Source organism: Nicotiana sylvestris, chromosome 7, assembly GCF_000393655.2.
Source record: "Nicotiana sylvestris chromosome 7, ASM39365v2, whole genome shotgun sequence".
Taxonomy (NCBI): Eukaryota; Viridiplantae; Streptophyta; class Magnoliopsida; order Solanales; family Solanaceae; genus Nicotiana; species Nicotiana sylvestris.
Genome location: NC_091063.1, coordinates 77,062,276 through 77,076,957, shown reverse-complemented (window position 1 = coordinate 77,076,957; position 14,682 = coordinate 77,062,276). Strand labels below are relative to the sequence as shown.

Below are 14,682 nucleotides of genomic sequence, written 5' to 3'. Positions count from 1 at the left end.
CTCAATAGCACTACAAAGGGAAACACAAAGGACGTAAGTAATAGTAGAGCAGAGATATGACTACAGTATTTCTTTTGTTCATCTTTTCTTTTCCCCTTTAAGAAGGTAAAAAGTGGAGGGGGTGAAATAGCTTTTCAAGGGAAAAAAACTCCCATTGCATCATACTTTTTTTAAAAGAAAAAAAAAATACTCGGAACAGAAGAACTTTGACTAAAGAATATTCACTAATTGTCTTTTTGCCAAGTAATGGCCATTCTACAGATGTTGTCAAGCAATTGGAAACTCCAAAATGAGGAACTAGCACTTGTGAGGAGGTTCCCTAATTGCTGAGTATACGTACATAAGACAGTTTACAACAGGTATGGCCAGATTGCAATTAGGTTTCCAATTAAATCACTGCAACCAAGTTATACAACAACATGATCAAGAACATACAGCCCTTAGAATGTGTATAGTTTTACTAGATGCAGAATGTTGGGACACTGGCTGGACGATAAACAAATGGTCTGACTGTGTGGGAATGCCCAGAAGGATGATTATAGCTGAACTTCACACCCGATTTTCCATCTAGTATATGTTTGCAGTGTTCATGGAAGCTGTTAATGGATCTCGCAAGGCATGCATCCCAACGATCACTCTCTGGCATTGTCTCTGCTACTCTGTAAATGCCCCTTGAGTTTGTGAATGCCTGATAATTTAGAACTTCCCCAGATTTAGTTATACAAAGAACAGCAACCTCAGCACCTGCAACAAGAAACAAGATGAACACCCTCAAGTAGTGACACCAAAATATGAATCTATTTGTGTATCTATAGCACATGGTTTTGTAACAGATAATGTTTTATTGATCGTTGACACAGCATCAATGCTCGAAATCACCTTAACCAGCAGAAAATTTAGCCGAGCAAACCTCAAAGTTGCATGTAAATCAGACATAATGCCAGACAATTTATGTCCCGAATTGTCCATTGTAAAGTACAAACAGTTGGTTTTTGGCCTTCTTTGCTCTTATAGTACTAATAAAAATTGTCCTGGAGATATCTCATCTCGAAAGAGAAAAAACAACACCAGAATCTTGAGAAGTAGAGGAGGAAAGGAAAAGCAAACTAACTTAATACCATTATAAGCTAATCTTAAGAAGGGGAGCCTTGGCATAACTGGTAAAGTTGCTGCCATGTGACCAAGATTTCACGACTTCGAGCCGTGGAAACAATCTCTTGCAGAAATGTAGGGTAAGACTGCGTACAATAGACCCCTGTGGTCTGGCCCTTCCCCGGACCCCGCACATAGTGGGAGCTTAGTGCACCGGGCTGCCCTTTTATAAGCTAATCTTAAAGTAGATAATGACAACTGAAAATACTTGGAATTTATCCTTTCCGCTGGGAAAGAGAAGTTTTGTTACTACCTCAAGTTTTGTGATCTTTAATTACTCCTTTAACCTGCCACTATACAAATCAGAGCACATTCTACACAACAAGCTCGAGGTGTTAACAGCAGCACCTAACTATAAAACCCTGCCCATGGAATGAAGTTTCTGGACAAAAAGAGTTTGAAGCAGCACAGCCCATGAATTCTTTTCCACCATGTTCCTGCAGCAGCTAAGTAAGAAGCAACCACGAAGACAATCCTGGTAGAAAACACATGCAACTGCTCAACATTGTATTCTATCACTCAAATGATCTGAGCTACATAAGATAGTCAATCAGATATGCTGGAGACCAGCTATAAGTCTTTTCTAAAGTGAAATAGCACAGCTATGATAATACAAAAACGTTTCCAATGTATGTATCTGCACAACGATCTAGGATAATGTTCAGAATCTAGATGGTTAACGAGTAGGCTGAGCAGGTTATCCTTGAAACTGTAGATACTTCTGAGAGTCGACTGAGCAGGTTATCCTTGAAACTGTTTGTTAAATTAGATAATGTTCAGAATCTAGATGGTTAACGAGTAGGCTGAGCAGGTTATCCTTGAAACTGTAGATACTTCTGAGAGTCGGTTCGGCCATTCATGTATCCAAAAATATGTGATGTATCAAAATCTTTCAAGCTCTTATCTAATTTAATTATCACCCACCATTTGAGATTAAGGAAACCATAGATATCCAACTGATAGCCGAATAAGGTATTAACAAACATACAAGGATTAGAGCTCTACTAATGGGGTGTCACATCATACATTAAACAGAGGCTAGATGAAATTCTTTCTTTCATGCTTTCTTGAAGAATATTCTCCAAAAGTCATCAAATAGGTATTCCTTACTTCATATGACTCAGTTCAATATCATTATTCTCTAGTGCCCCCATCCTAAGAAAATGGAAAAAATCAGAGCACATAACTTAGCAAAGCCCATAACTAACAAAGAGTAGTTGACAAACCAAACAAGGGATAGCAGCCAGATGGAAGTACAGAAAGTAACAAGAAAGGCTATAACAGAGACTTCGTATCCATCTTGTGTCTAGTAGAGCAATGACAATCATGTTATTTTTTATGGAAGAATATGTGGGTGACCTCCTATGCCACAAACCTCACCTCACCTGTTCATTACTAAAACTTAGGAATTTTTCAATTAAAAAGAAGGCATGCTCCCCCCCCCCCGGGGGGGGGGGTGTTAGATTCACAATTTCACATTACCATTTGTGTTACTCTCCTAGTAGCGCGGGAAGAAAGAGAGAGCTGCTTAGCCTATATTTCCATGTTAAGCCTGCACCAGCGGATAGATGGAAGCAGGGAAGGACAAAAGAAAAAATTCCCGTTCGTGCTGCAGATAAAGAATCAGATATCAGATAGTACAAATACTTCAGACTTCAAAACTTACTGAAGCTAAAGTAAAATGAGTAATACTATTAAATTTCTCTCCAGTATGCTAGATATCCACCTCCCTTCAAATCTTCATATATTAGGATTCCAGAAGTTGAGTTCTCTAAAATTTGGCCTCGCTATTTACTAGCAAACAGCCCTATGAATCTTCAAACTTACCTTCTTTCTTTCTCTAATTTATTGGAGAATCCAATCCAATAAGACTCAACAAAATGTTTTCTTTCCACTAGCATACTCAATGCTACAGCCAACTCATTTTTAACTTCGTTCGCACAGTCTACCATGCACTTTAAGCTAAAAAGAAGGAAGTTGTCTCCTTCTACCGCCCACCACTCAAATATCACCCTCCACCCCCAAAACCCCCAAACAAAAAGACAAAAGGAAAAAGAAAGGCCTTCATTTCTCCACAAAGAGTTGTTCCACTCTCTGATTTCATTCTCTCTTCTTTTCTTTTTCTCTTTTTCTTTTAATTAATAAAGGCGTCTACTTCCTTACTTAAGATGGTGGCTACCAATTTTTTACCTAACTTGAAAGGTTGGCTCTGTAGTTCGTGAAAAAGGGGGAAACATCAAACATCCCTTACTATGAGAGCATTAAATCTCAACCCGACCAATCTTTCTGATTCTACCACTAGGTCAGGGTCAGCATAGTCATGAACAATCATTTAAATAATTAAAGCATGAATAAAAATTTAAATACACTGCAAATAGCACTAACTATGACCCAAGTAAGGCCAATCATCTCAGGTAAGAACTTAGCCGCGTCGGGTGTTTATACCCGACCAATACACAAATGACACATGTCACTTTATCTAACTAAAATTGCTAGTACTTAACTATAGTTAAGTACCATATATTTTGCACATAACCTTAATTAATTATTAATATAAAAATACCTAACATCTTGCTATTCCACTTTATGTTCTAAACGGAAACGTCAAGTACATCGACAGTACTGTTTTCTACTAATGATGAATATGTGTGGCCTTTTATTTTGATATGCTATGACCACACAAAAGATAAGTGGCTTTAGTTTGTGAAAACAGAAGACATGTATATTCTTTCTTCAAGTCACTATTTCAGTCTAAGATCCTCCAGATTTATGATCATCCTTAGCAAGATCGACAGTACTTTCTGTGCCACAAACCACATACCAAAGGCCCACATTTTTTTCTTCTGATCTAAGTATCATTAGCAGTATAAATATTTAAACCTTCAGAAAGGTTCTTGCCTTTGCATAGCCGCAGTGTAACACATCAAAAAGATTAAACTCATACGAAAGAGCTTGACAAAATTAAACTTGGCTTGCATAATTACACTTTAACTAATCACAAAATGATTATCAAACTTAATCTTGAAAAGAAATATTAAATTTATGTTTTAACGACTTCTCTTTTAAGACAATAAAAGCCTAGGTGAGATTACAAACTGAACTGAAGCTTAGGAGATAACAAACTGAAAAATACCTAAAAAGTTGTTTCCCCATTACACTCTCGGTTGAGTTTTTGGTGCAGAAGGAGAAAAAGACGAATGCACTGCAAACCCTAAAACCATCAAATGTTCCGTTATTATGAGCTTGCTTCTTTTTTTGATTTCTTCATATATTAAAATACGAGTCCTAATAGATCTTAATTAGTTTATCTTGTATGGTTAACTTAACTCAAATCATCCAGAAAGTACTCAAAAAGATATTAATCAAAGATGAACTAATAAAAGCAAACCAGCAGAACACAAGCCCATTACGGAATTTCAGTACTGGATAAGAGTAACACATGAATAGGGGTAAAAAAACGAAAATTAGTAAAGAAAATGGACCTTCTAAAACATGATCTTCAGGACCAATTGAAGAGTCAGCGCACACATCACAAACAACTCTGCCATGGATTTCACCAGTCCATGCTCTTACTCCGTGTATTACTATCATAGTCGTGTAAAGTAGAGTCAATATATTCCTCCACTTTGACTCCATCGCTTAGCTTACTGATTTGATTCCTTCCTTTGAAGCTCATCATATACGGAGTTGGTGTTGGGTGCGGAAGGGACCTCTTTGGGCGACCCGAACCCGGTTTAGCAATATTCCTTTAATATACCTTTCAAAAATCAAGTAGCCCAATAAACACAACAAATCAACCCATAAAAGTCCACCTAACAACTCATAAACCCGCAAAAAGATTGACCCAATCCGCCTGAAACTCCTCACAAGTAACAAAAGATAACCCCTGGATCTGTTATAAATATATTATATTATGGATGTTCATTTAGTACTCCGTTGTAAATAAGCTTCCTGAAGAAGCTTATCCATATGGGACTCCACCGTAAATATGTTTATCTATTTAGTACTATATTGGAAATAAGCTTCCTGAAGAAGCTTATCACTTCGGTACCCGGTTATGGATAAACATTACCCCCGGTAGAAGATTATTCATACCGGATATAATAAGCTTATCCATTCAGTACTCTGTTATGGATAAATATTGCTCTCAGTAGAAGATTATCCATATCTGGTACAGCAGCAGCTTACACAGCAGCTTGTAGTAGCAGCTTACACAGCAGCTTATAGTAGCTTACACTGCAGCTTGTAGTAGCAGCTTGTAGTAGCAGCTTGTAGTAGCAGCTTACAGAGTAGCTTCCTTTCTTCTATAAATAGAAGAGATTTCAGTTCATTATGTACATCAGTTTGAGTTCGAATAATATATTAGTTTCTCTCTATACTTGTCTTTACTTTACAGTCTTTGTTTTATAACACGTTATCAGCACGAAGCTCTACCATCTCGAGCAAATATTTTGAAAGTATTTGAGGTAAGAACTTTCTTTTCCTAAATAATGTCAAATCTTTCTAAACTTGAATTTGTAGCCCTGGATATATGAGGCAAAAGCTACATGTCTTGGGTGCTTGATGCTGAAATTCATCTTGATGCGATGGGTCTGGCAGACACCATCATGGATAATAATCAGGCATCGAACCAAGACCGTGCCAAAGCAATGATATTCCTACGCCATCACCTTGATGAGGGCCTGAAAATGGAATATCTCACTATTAAAGATCCAGTCATATTGTGGAATAATTTGAAAGATAGATATGACCACCTGAAGATGGTCGTTCTTCCACATGCACGTTATGATTGGACTCATCTAAGGCTACAAGATTTTAAATCTATCAGTGAGTATAATTCTGCTATGTTCAGAATTATTTCCCAATTAAAATTATGTGGTGATAATATTACTGATCATGATATGTTGGAGAAAACTTTCACCACTTTTCATGCCTCGAATATGCTCCTGCAGCAGCAATATCGAGAGATGGGATTTAAAAAGTATTCTGAACTTATCTCACATCTTCTTATAGCAGAGCAACATAATGGGCTATTAATGAAAAATCATGAAAGCCGACCTATTGGTTCTTGTCCATTCCCTGAAGTGAATGAGACGAACTTCCACCAAGCTAAACGTGGAAGAGGTCGTGGCCCCAGTCGTGGTCATGGCCGTGGTCGGGGAAGAAACCCCAATCATGGTAATAATAATGCACCAAAGAAGCCTCCTCACCACCAGCAGTGGAAAAGGAAGGAACAAAAGCATGAAGCGGTGCAAGCGCCAAATGTAGAAAATGCATGCTATAGATGTGGAGGAAAAGGGCACTGGTCACGTACTTGTCGTACGCCAAAGCACCTGGTTGAGCTTTATCAAGCCTCCCTGAAGAAGACAGAGAAAAATGCTGAAGCAAATTTTATTTCTGAAGATAATTTAGACTTCATGCATTTGGATGTAGCTGATTACTTTGCACTCCCAGAAGGAGAAATAAGTCATGTAATCGGTAGTGAATCTGTAGAAATGTAAATATTTTAATTTTTGTTGTTTGTAATAGATAGTATGGTTATGTAATTGTTGTACATAAATAAAAGTTATGCTTTGATAATGATGTTTACTATAATATATTTTATTTATGTTATTTTGAAGAATATGGATAACCCTCAAATTATGTTTGGATCAAAGACAAATCATGAAGATATTTGTGTTATTGATAGTGGAACAACTCATGCCATATTCAACGATCAGAAATACTTTTCTTATTTGCATAAGGAAAAAGCAAATGTTTCAACAATTTCTGGTAATATAAGTTTGATTGAAGGCTCCGGAAGAGCCATAATATTTCTGTCTAAGGGAACAAAACTTATTATAGACAATGCATTGTTCTCCTCCAAGTCCCGAAGAAACTTGTTGAGTTTTATAGATATCCGCCGAAATGGGTATCATGTAGAGACAATAGATGAAATGAACAGGGAATATCTTTGTATTACAAAGAATATTTCTGGCCAGAAATGCATTGTAGAAAAGTTACCAACTTTATCTTCTGGCTTATACTATTCAAAAATTAGTACAATTGAAGCACACTCTATCGTAAACCAGAAGTTTACGGATTCAAATACTTTTGTGCTTTGGCATGGCCGTTTGGGCCATCCCGGATCAATAATGATGAGACGAATTACTGAAAATTCGAGTGGGCATCCATTAAAGAACTTGAAGATTCTTACAAATGACGAATTTTCTTGTGATGCTTGTTATCAAGGAAAAATGATCACTAGACCATCACCGATGAAGGTTGGTATTGAATCCCCTGCCTTTTTAGAGCGTATACATGGGGATATATGTGGACCTATTCACCCACCAAGTGGGTTGTTTAGATATTTTATGGTCCTAATAGATGCATCTTCAAGATGGTCTCATGTGTGCCTACTATCATCTCGCAACCTGGCGTTTGCAAAGCTATTAGCCCAAATAATTCGATTAAGGGCACAATTCCCAGATTATCCTATAAAGGCTATTCGCCTTGATAATGCTGGAGAATTCTCATCTCAAGCTTTTGATGATTATTGTCTATCCGTTGGGATAAAAGTTGAACATCCTGTAGCTTATGTTCATACTCAAAATGGCCTTGCAGAGTCATTTATTAAACGCCTGCAATTGATAGCAAGACCACTACTTATGAAAACAAAATTGTCCACTACTGTTTGTGGCCATGCTATCTTGCATGCAGCATCACTTATCCGTCTCAGACCGACACATTATAATAAATATTCTCCGTCACAATTAGTTTTTGGTCATGAACCAAATATTGCCCATCTACGAATTTTCGGATGTGCTGTATATGTGCCAGTAGCACCACCACAACGTAGTAAGATGGGACCACAGAGAAGGATAGGAATATATGTTGGGTTTGAATCACCCTCTATTATTCGCTATCTTGAACCATTGACAGGAGATTTATTTACTGCTCGATTTGCAGATTGTCGGTTTGATGAAACAAATTTCCCACAATTAGGGGGAGAGAAAAAGGAAATCAAAAGAGAAATTGTGTGGAAAGTTTCATCATTATCTCACTTTGATCCCCGTACCCCTATATGTAATCAGGAGGTCCATAAGATCATCCATTTACAGAATATAGCAAATCAAATGCCAGACGCATTTACTGATTTGAAAAGGATAACTAAGTCACATATCCCAGCAGAGAATGTGCCTATCCGATTGATGTCCCAGTAGGACTATCTACTAGCATGAGAGCTAGTGAACCTAAAGCACTCCTGAAGCGTGGTAGGCCTTTGGGTTCTAAGGATCGAAATCCTCGAAAAAGAAAATCGACAAATGATCAAAACGATACTATGAAGGGATCTCCTGAAGAGACCCAAAATCTGATTAGTTCTGAGATTCCTGAAGAAATCAATGAACCCGAAGCTCATGTGAGTGAGGAACTTTTAATAAGTTCGAACGGTGATGGGATTAATTTAAATCGATTTGAAATAGTGGTGGATAATATTTTTGCATATAATGTTGCACTTAATATTATGCAAGATAGTGAGGATCTTGAACCTCGATCTGTCGAAGAATGTCGACAAAGATCTGATTGGCCAAAATGGCAAGAGGCAATTCAATCGGAATTGAAGTCACTTGCTAAAAGAGAGGTCTTTGGACCAGTAGTCCAAACACCTGCTGGTATAAAACCAGTTGGTCATAAATGGGTTTTTGTGCGAAAAAGGAATGATAAAAATGAAGTTGAAAGATACAAAGCTCGCCTTGTTGCACAAGGATTCTCACAACGACCTGGAGTCGATTTTGATGAAACATATTCACCTGTTATGGATGCCATAACATTTCGATATCTCATCAGTTTAGCACTACATGAAAAGCTTGAAATACATCTAATGGATGTAGTTACAGCTTATCTGTACGGTTCACTTGATAATGAAATTTATATGAAAATTCCTGAAGGATTTAAAATGCCTGAAGCAAAATCTCAGGAAATGTATTCAATCAGATTACAAAGATCTTTGTACGGTTTAAAGCAATCTGGGCGCATGTGGTATAATCGCCTTAGTGAATATTTGCTGAAAGAAGGTTACATAAATGATGTTATTTGTCCATGTATTTTTATAAAGAAAATGGCATCAGAATTTGTTATACTTGCTGTTTATGTTGATGACATAAATCTTGTTGGAACTCCAGAAGAGCTCCAAAAGGCAATTGAATATCTTAAGAAAGAATTTGAGATGAAAGATCTTGGAAAGACAAAACTTTGTCTTGGTCTGCAAATTGAACATTTAGCAGACGAGATCTTTATCCATCAATCTGCCTATACAGAAAGGGTCTTAAAACGCTTTTACATGGACAAAGCGCACCCATTGAGTACACCAATGGTTGTTCGATCACTTGAAGTGAATAAGGATTTGTTCCGACCTCCAGAAGAGGACGAGGAACTCCTTGGTCCCGAAGTACCCTATCTCAGTGCAATTGGTGCACTAATGTATCTTGCTAATGCTACAAGGCCTGACATAGCATTTTCTGTTAATTTACTAGCAAGATATAGTTCTTCTCCTACACGGAGACATTGGAACGGGATTAAGCATATATTGCGATATTTAAAGGGAACTCTTGATATGGGTTTGTTTTATGCTAACAAAGATAGTGCAGACCTTGTTGGTTATGCAGATGCAGGTTATTTATCTGATCCCCATAAAGCTCGATCTCAAACCGGCTACGTATTTACATATGGAGGTACTATCATATCATGGCGCTCCACAAAGCAATCTATTGTTGCTACTTCTTCAAATCACGCTGAGATAATAGCTATTCATGAAGCAAGTAGGGAATGCGTATGGTTGAGATCAATAATTCATTTTATTCGAGAAAAATGTGGTTTGGAATGTGAGAAAAGACCCACAATTTTATACGAAGACAATGCTGCATGCATAGCCCAATTGAAGGGAGGATTTATAAAAGGAGATAGAACGAAGCACATTTCACCAAAATTATTCTACACACACGATCTTCAGAAAAATGGTGACATTGATGTGCAACAAATCCGTTCAAGTAATAATCCAGCAGATTTATTCACTAAATCTTTGCCAACTTCAACTTTTGAGAAGATGGTATACAAGATTGGAATGCGGAGACTCAAATATTTGAAACAAGGTTTTCATCAGGGGGAGTAAAATACGCGATGCACTCTTTTTCCCTTACTAAGGTTTTTTCCCATGGGATTTTCCTTATAAGGTTTTTAATGAGGCACCTAACAATGCGTATTACTAAATATGTGTACTCTTTTTCCTTCACTAGAATTTTTTTCCCACGTGATTTTTCCTAGTAAGGTTTTAATGAGACACATTATCTTTTAATGAACATCCAAGGGGGAGTGTTATAAATATATTATATTATGGATGTTCATTTAGTACTCCATTGTAAATAAGCTTCCTAAAGAAGCTTATCCATATGGGACTCCACCGTAAATATGTTTATCTATTTAGTACTATATTGGAAATAAGCTTTCTGAAGAAGCTTATCACTTCGGTACCCGGTTATGGATAAACATTACCCCCGGTAGAAGATTATCCATACCGAATATAATAAGCTTATCCATTCAGTACTCTGTTATGGATAAATATTGATCTCAGTAGAAGATTATCCATATCTGGTACAGCAGCAGCTTACACAGCAGCTTGTAGCAGCTTACACAGCAGCTTATAGTAGCTTACACTGCAGCTTGTAGTAGCAGCTTACAGAGTAACTTCCTTTCTTCTATAAATAGAAGAGATTTCAGTTCATTATGTACATCAGTTTGAGTTCGAATAATATATTAGTTTCTCTCTATACTTGTCTTTACTTTATAGTCTTTGTTTTATAACAGGATCCATATTCTGTACCTTTTATTTGAACTTTCTTCCTAAAATCCGGAACACACAAAAAATTCCAAGGTTGTATTTGAGATTATTTAACTGAGCATAACATCAATTTGCAGGACAAGTAAGGTAAACATAGCCACTTTTCGGACTGGTCATTCAAAAATAGTCAGCATTTACCAAGTCAATGAAAAATAGCCACTATTTTGCTGCAACAGAGACCGGTCCAGCATAATATTATGGAGACTGGAGCACCGATACTCCAAACTCTAGTATATTATGTTGGACTCAGAGGCGGACCCAGGATTGGAGCGCCGGGGGCACCACTACCTTTAAATATGTCAATTACCAGCGGCGATGTTTGACATGTTAATTCTTTGAAAACTTACTGATTATAATATCGAAAATACAAATTCAATATTTACTAACATAAATAATTTGGCACATATATAACATTATCCGCTCATACTTGAATTCGTAGTTTTATATATGCAAACCATGCAAAGTTTGAACTTTAATGTATAAATTCTTGTATATAATATCCCAATGTCTAGCTAATTAGATGTTAATTAGTTAAATATTTAGGTATCACTAATTAGAATAAGAAAGTATGTATCTGATATAGAAAATAATATGTTTTATTTCCTCCTAGATGTATAGGAGATAAAACTTTTAAAAAAAGAGAAAGTTCCAAGCAAGGGAGAATTTGAAAATGAATAAAATAAGTTAATACCAAATTAATTCAAAAAATATAAAAGAAAAAAATAAACCAATTGCCTACTAATTAAGGGAGCAGTAGTAAAGTAACAAAAAGGAGTAGTAATTATTGTTGACTTAAAGAAAAAGTAACCAAAAAAGAAAAGAAACAAAAAAGACAAATGATTTGAAAATGGGGTTCGATCTCAGGTATCCAGGTGCAGGAAGGAAAACACATTGGCCGCTAATACCAATCAGTCTGCGCAACTTTCAATGTATAAGGGGCCAAGGAAAATATATGAGAGTCCTCAATATATATATAAATATATATAATAGATATATACATGGTTTTTGACCAAGGCTAACGGGGTCTCGTGACCCCTCAACCTCTAGTGTAGGTCCGCCTCTGGGGGGACAGGTATACTTGCTGGAACTCCAGTATATTATGCTGGAGTTCTAGTGTACTTATACTGGAACTCCATCATATTATGCTAGAGTTCCAACATACTTATCCTGGAACTCCAGTATAATATGCTGGAGTTCAAGTATACTTATGCTGGAACTCCAGTATAATATGTTGGAGTTCAAGTATACTTATGCTGGAACTCCAGCATAATATACTGGCGTATTTTCAGGTTTTGAACAGTGTTTTTGCTCAGATTTATCTTTACATGAAAAGTGGCTAAATTTCGATTACTTTTGAAACTGGGCTATTTTTGAACGATCAGTTGTAAATCTGGCTATTTTTGAATTTCATCCATTAGCTTTTCTAAATTTATATGATGTGACTTTCGTGTGATCAGAGGCGGATTCATGGATTCGAAATTTTCTGAACCCCTCAATTCGTTCCATTTTCTAGATTTCAAACATATCATTTCTACCTATATCTGATATATGTGCCAAAGATAATGGTTGAATTGAACCCACTCTGTTATACTATAACCCGCCCTTACATGCAAAAATAATCTATTCTTACTAAGGTGTTTAAGGGGTGGGTTGAGAGGAGCTGAACAAAAAAAAACAGTTCATCCGTTAATGGACCGGGTTGGTTAGTGGGCTGGGATAACGGGCTGGTGGCGGATTGAATTTTTTTGGGTTATTTTGGGCCCATCCAGGTTCGAGTTTAACGGGTTCGTGCGGGCCGAGCTAATATATATATATATATATATATATATATATATATATATATATATATATATATATATATATATATATATATAAATTAAATTTTGTTTTTCTTATTTAATGTTATTGATACTTAAGTGTTTGCAAACTTTTAAGGCTTAGAATTAAATTTTGAAGTTTAAACTTTACAATTTGAAATTTGAAATTTGAAATTTAAAATTTTAAAATTAAAATTAGAAAGTAAGTGGCTACAAAAAATTATTTAATAAGACCAATAGGCAATATGTAAGGAACAAACTCTGAAGGCTTTCATTTTATATTTTTAATACTTCAAATTAATTTGCAAGTTCTTTTTTGATTTTTTTATTTTTGAACTTGCAAATTAAAAATTTATAAAAAAATAAGAAATAGTATATCACATGCTTTGCATCATTTTTGTAAGTTCTTCCATGTCAACATGAGGTTCTTGGTTTCCGGCATTGGTTGAATCAGAACCATAAACCATTATATCTCCAATTTCTTGGTCCTCCGCTTCGTCTATCTCGGCACGCCCTTGATTTCGCCGTTCTAATCTTATCCAATCTCTGAACCACACTAGAATTTCCAAAGCATTTATGCCCAATGAATAATGAGTATCTCCTAGTTGTTGCATGCCTTGCTTGGCTAAATGCACTCTCTGATGCGACTGTTGAAATCGGCACATTTAGCACGTCTCGAGTCATGGCCGAAAGAATAGGAAATTGATTTGAGTTGCTCTTCCACTAATCCAGCGGTAGAAAATCCTTTGTGAGGGGCTCTAGTGACTTTTGTAAGTCGAATTGGAGTTCATCAATATTCCTGTTTCTGGTTTGTTGATGCTCTCCTAGTGTAAACCAAATCAAATAATCTTGAACACCAACATCATCATCCAAAGTTGTTCCAAATGTTGAAGTATTACTTGAAGGAATATTTTCATCTACAACCGAAGAAGCATCAACAATGTTAGCATAATGATTATATAAAGTTTGTAAATGTTTGTGTAGATCAGAAATAAAAGTTTCAACATCAGGAGTTTCAGTTGGTCCAATATCCATATAAGTATATAAAGCACTGATTAATTGGCGACACTTTATCATTTTGATAGTAAGGTTTAAAATAACACCAATTAGGTAAATATGGGGAATTGGGTAGAAATATTTTTTAAACTTATCTAGCATAGATTCAGCAATAGAAGTATATCCTTCTTTCTTCTTCAAATTATGTAGTAAAAGAGAAAATTCAGCAATATGAACTAAACCATTTACAATAGTAAGATAATAAGCTCCAGAAAACTCAAGTGTAGTCACATAAATTTTTGTAAAAATTGTACAACATCTTCAATGACATTCCAAGTTCTAGATGTTAACAAACGGCTAGGATCGGTACAATGAGAATTAGCAACTTCAGTTATAGGCATTCTATATTTGTAACAACATCTTAAGAATAAATAAGTATAATTTTACCTAGTAACTATTTCTTCGGGCATGAGTATTGATTTTAATCCATAGTGTACACATTTTTCCTTAAATGCATTTAATCTAGGACTTCTATTATTTTCTTGAATTACACCAACAGCTCTCCTAACTAAATGATTTCATCTCTAAATAATTCAAGGCCAATCAAGTTATGAATATGATGCACATCTAACATGAAATATTTCACGGAGTGGTGGGTGTAGATGCAATTTTAATATTGTAATAGCAGCATTGTTGTTAGAAGCATTATCAAATGACATATACAAAACTTTTTCTGCAAGATTATAAAATATAGCAACTTCATGCATAGTATTACTTATAAATGCACTAATATGACTTTGATCTTCATCATATTTAAAAGCAATAATACGTTTTTGCATACAA

The 14,682-nt window shown here is 35.9% G+C and overlaps 1 protein-coding gene across 1 annotated transcript; it reads right to left on the bottom strand.

Moving 5' to 3' along the window:
• Positions 1 to 205: 205 nt before the first annotated feature.
• On the bottom strand, positions 206 to 4,959 carry LOC104221165 (uncharacterized). The gene is made up of 2 exons (XM_009772159.2): positions 4,635 to 4,959; positions 206 to 744 (listed from the first exon to the last, which is right to left on the bottom strand). The coding sequence occupies exons 1-2, from the start codon at positions 4,786 to 4,788 to the stop codon at positions 461 to 463; spliced, it is 438 nt and encodes a 145-aa protein (XP_009770461.1). The 5' UTR covers positions 4,789 to 4,959; the 3' UTR covers positions 206 to 460.
• Between the last annotated feature and the right edge of the window lie 9,723 nt (positions 4,960 to 14,682).

Coding starts and splice junctions, on each gene's coding strand:
- LOC104221165 (XM_009772159.2), bottom strand. CDS start 4,788: ATGGAGTCAAAGTGGAGGAATATATTGACTCTACTTTACACGACTATG. Junction 745..4,634: donor TGAAGATCATGTTTTAGAAG/GTCCATTTTCTT, acceptor TTCTTGTTGCAG/GTGCTGAGGTTGCTGTTCTT.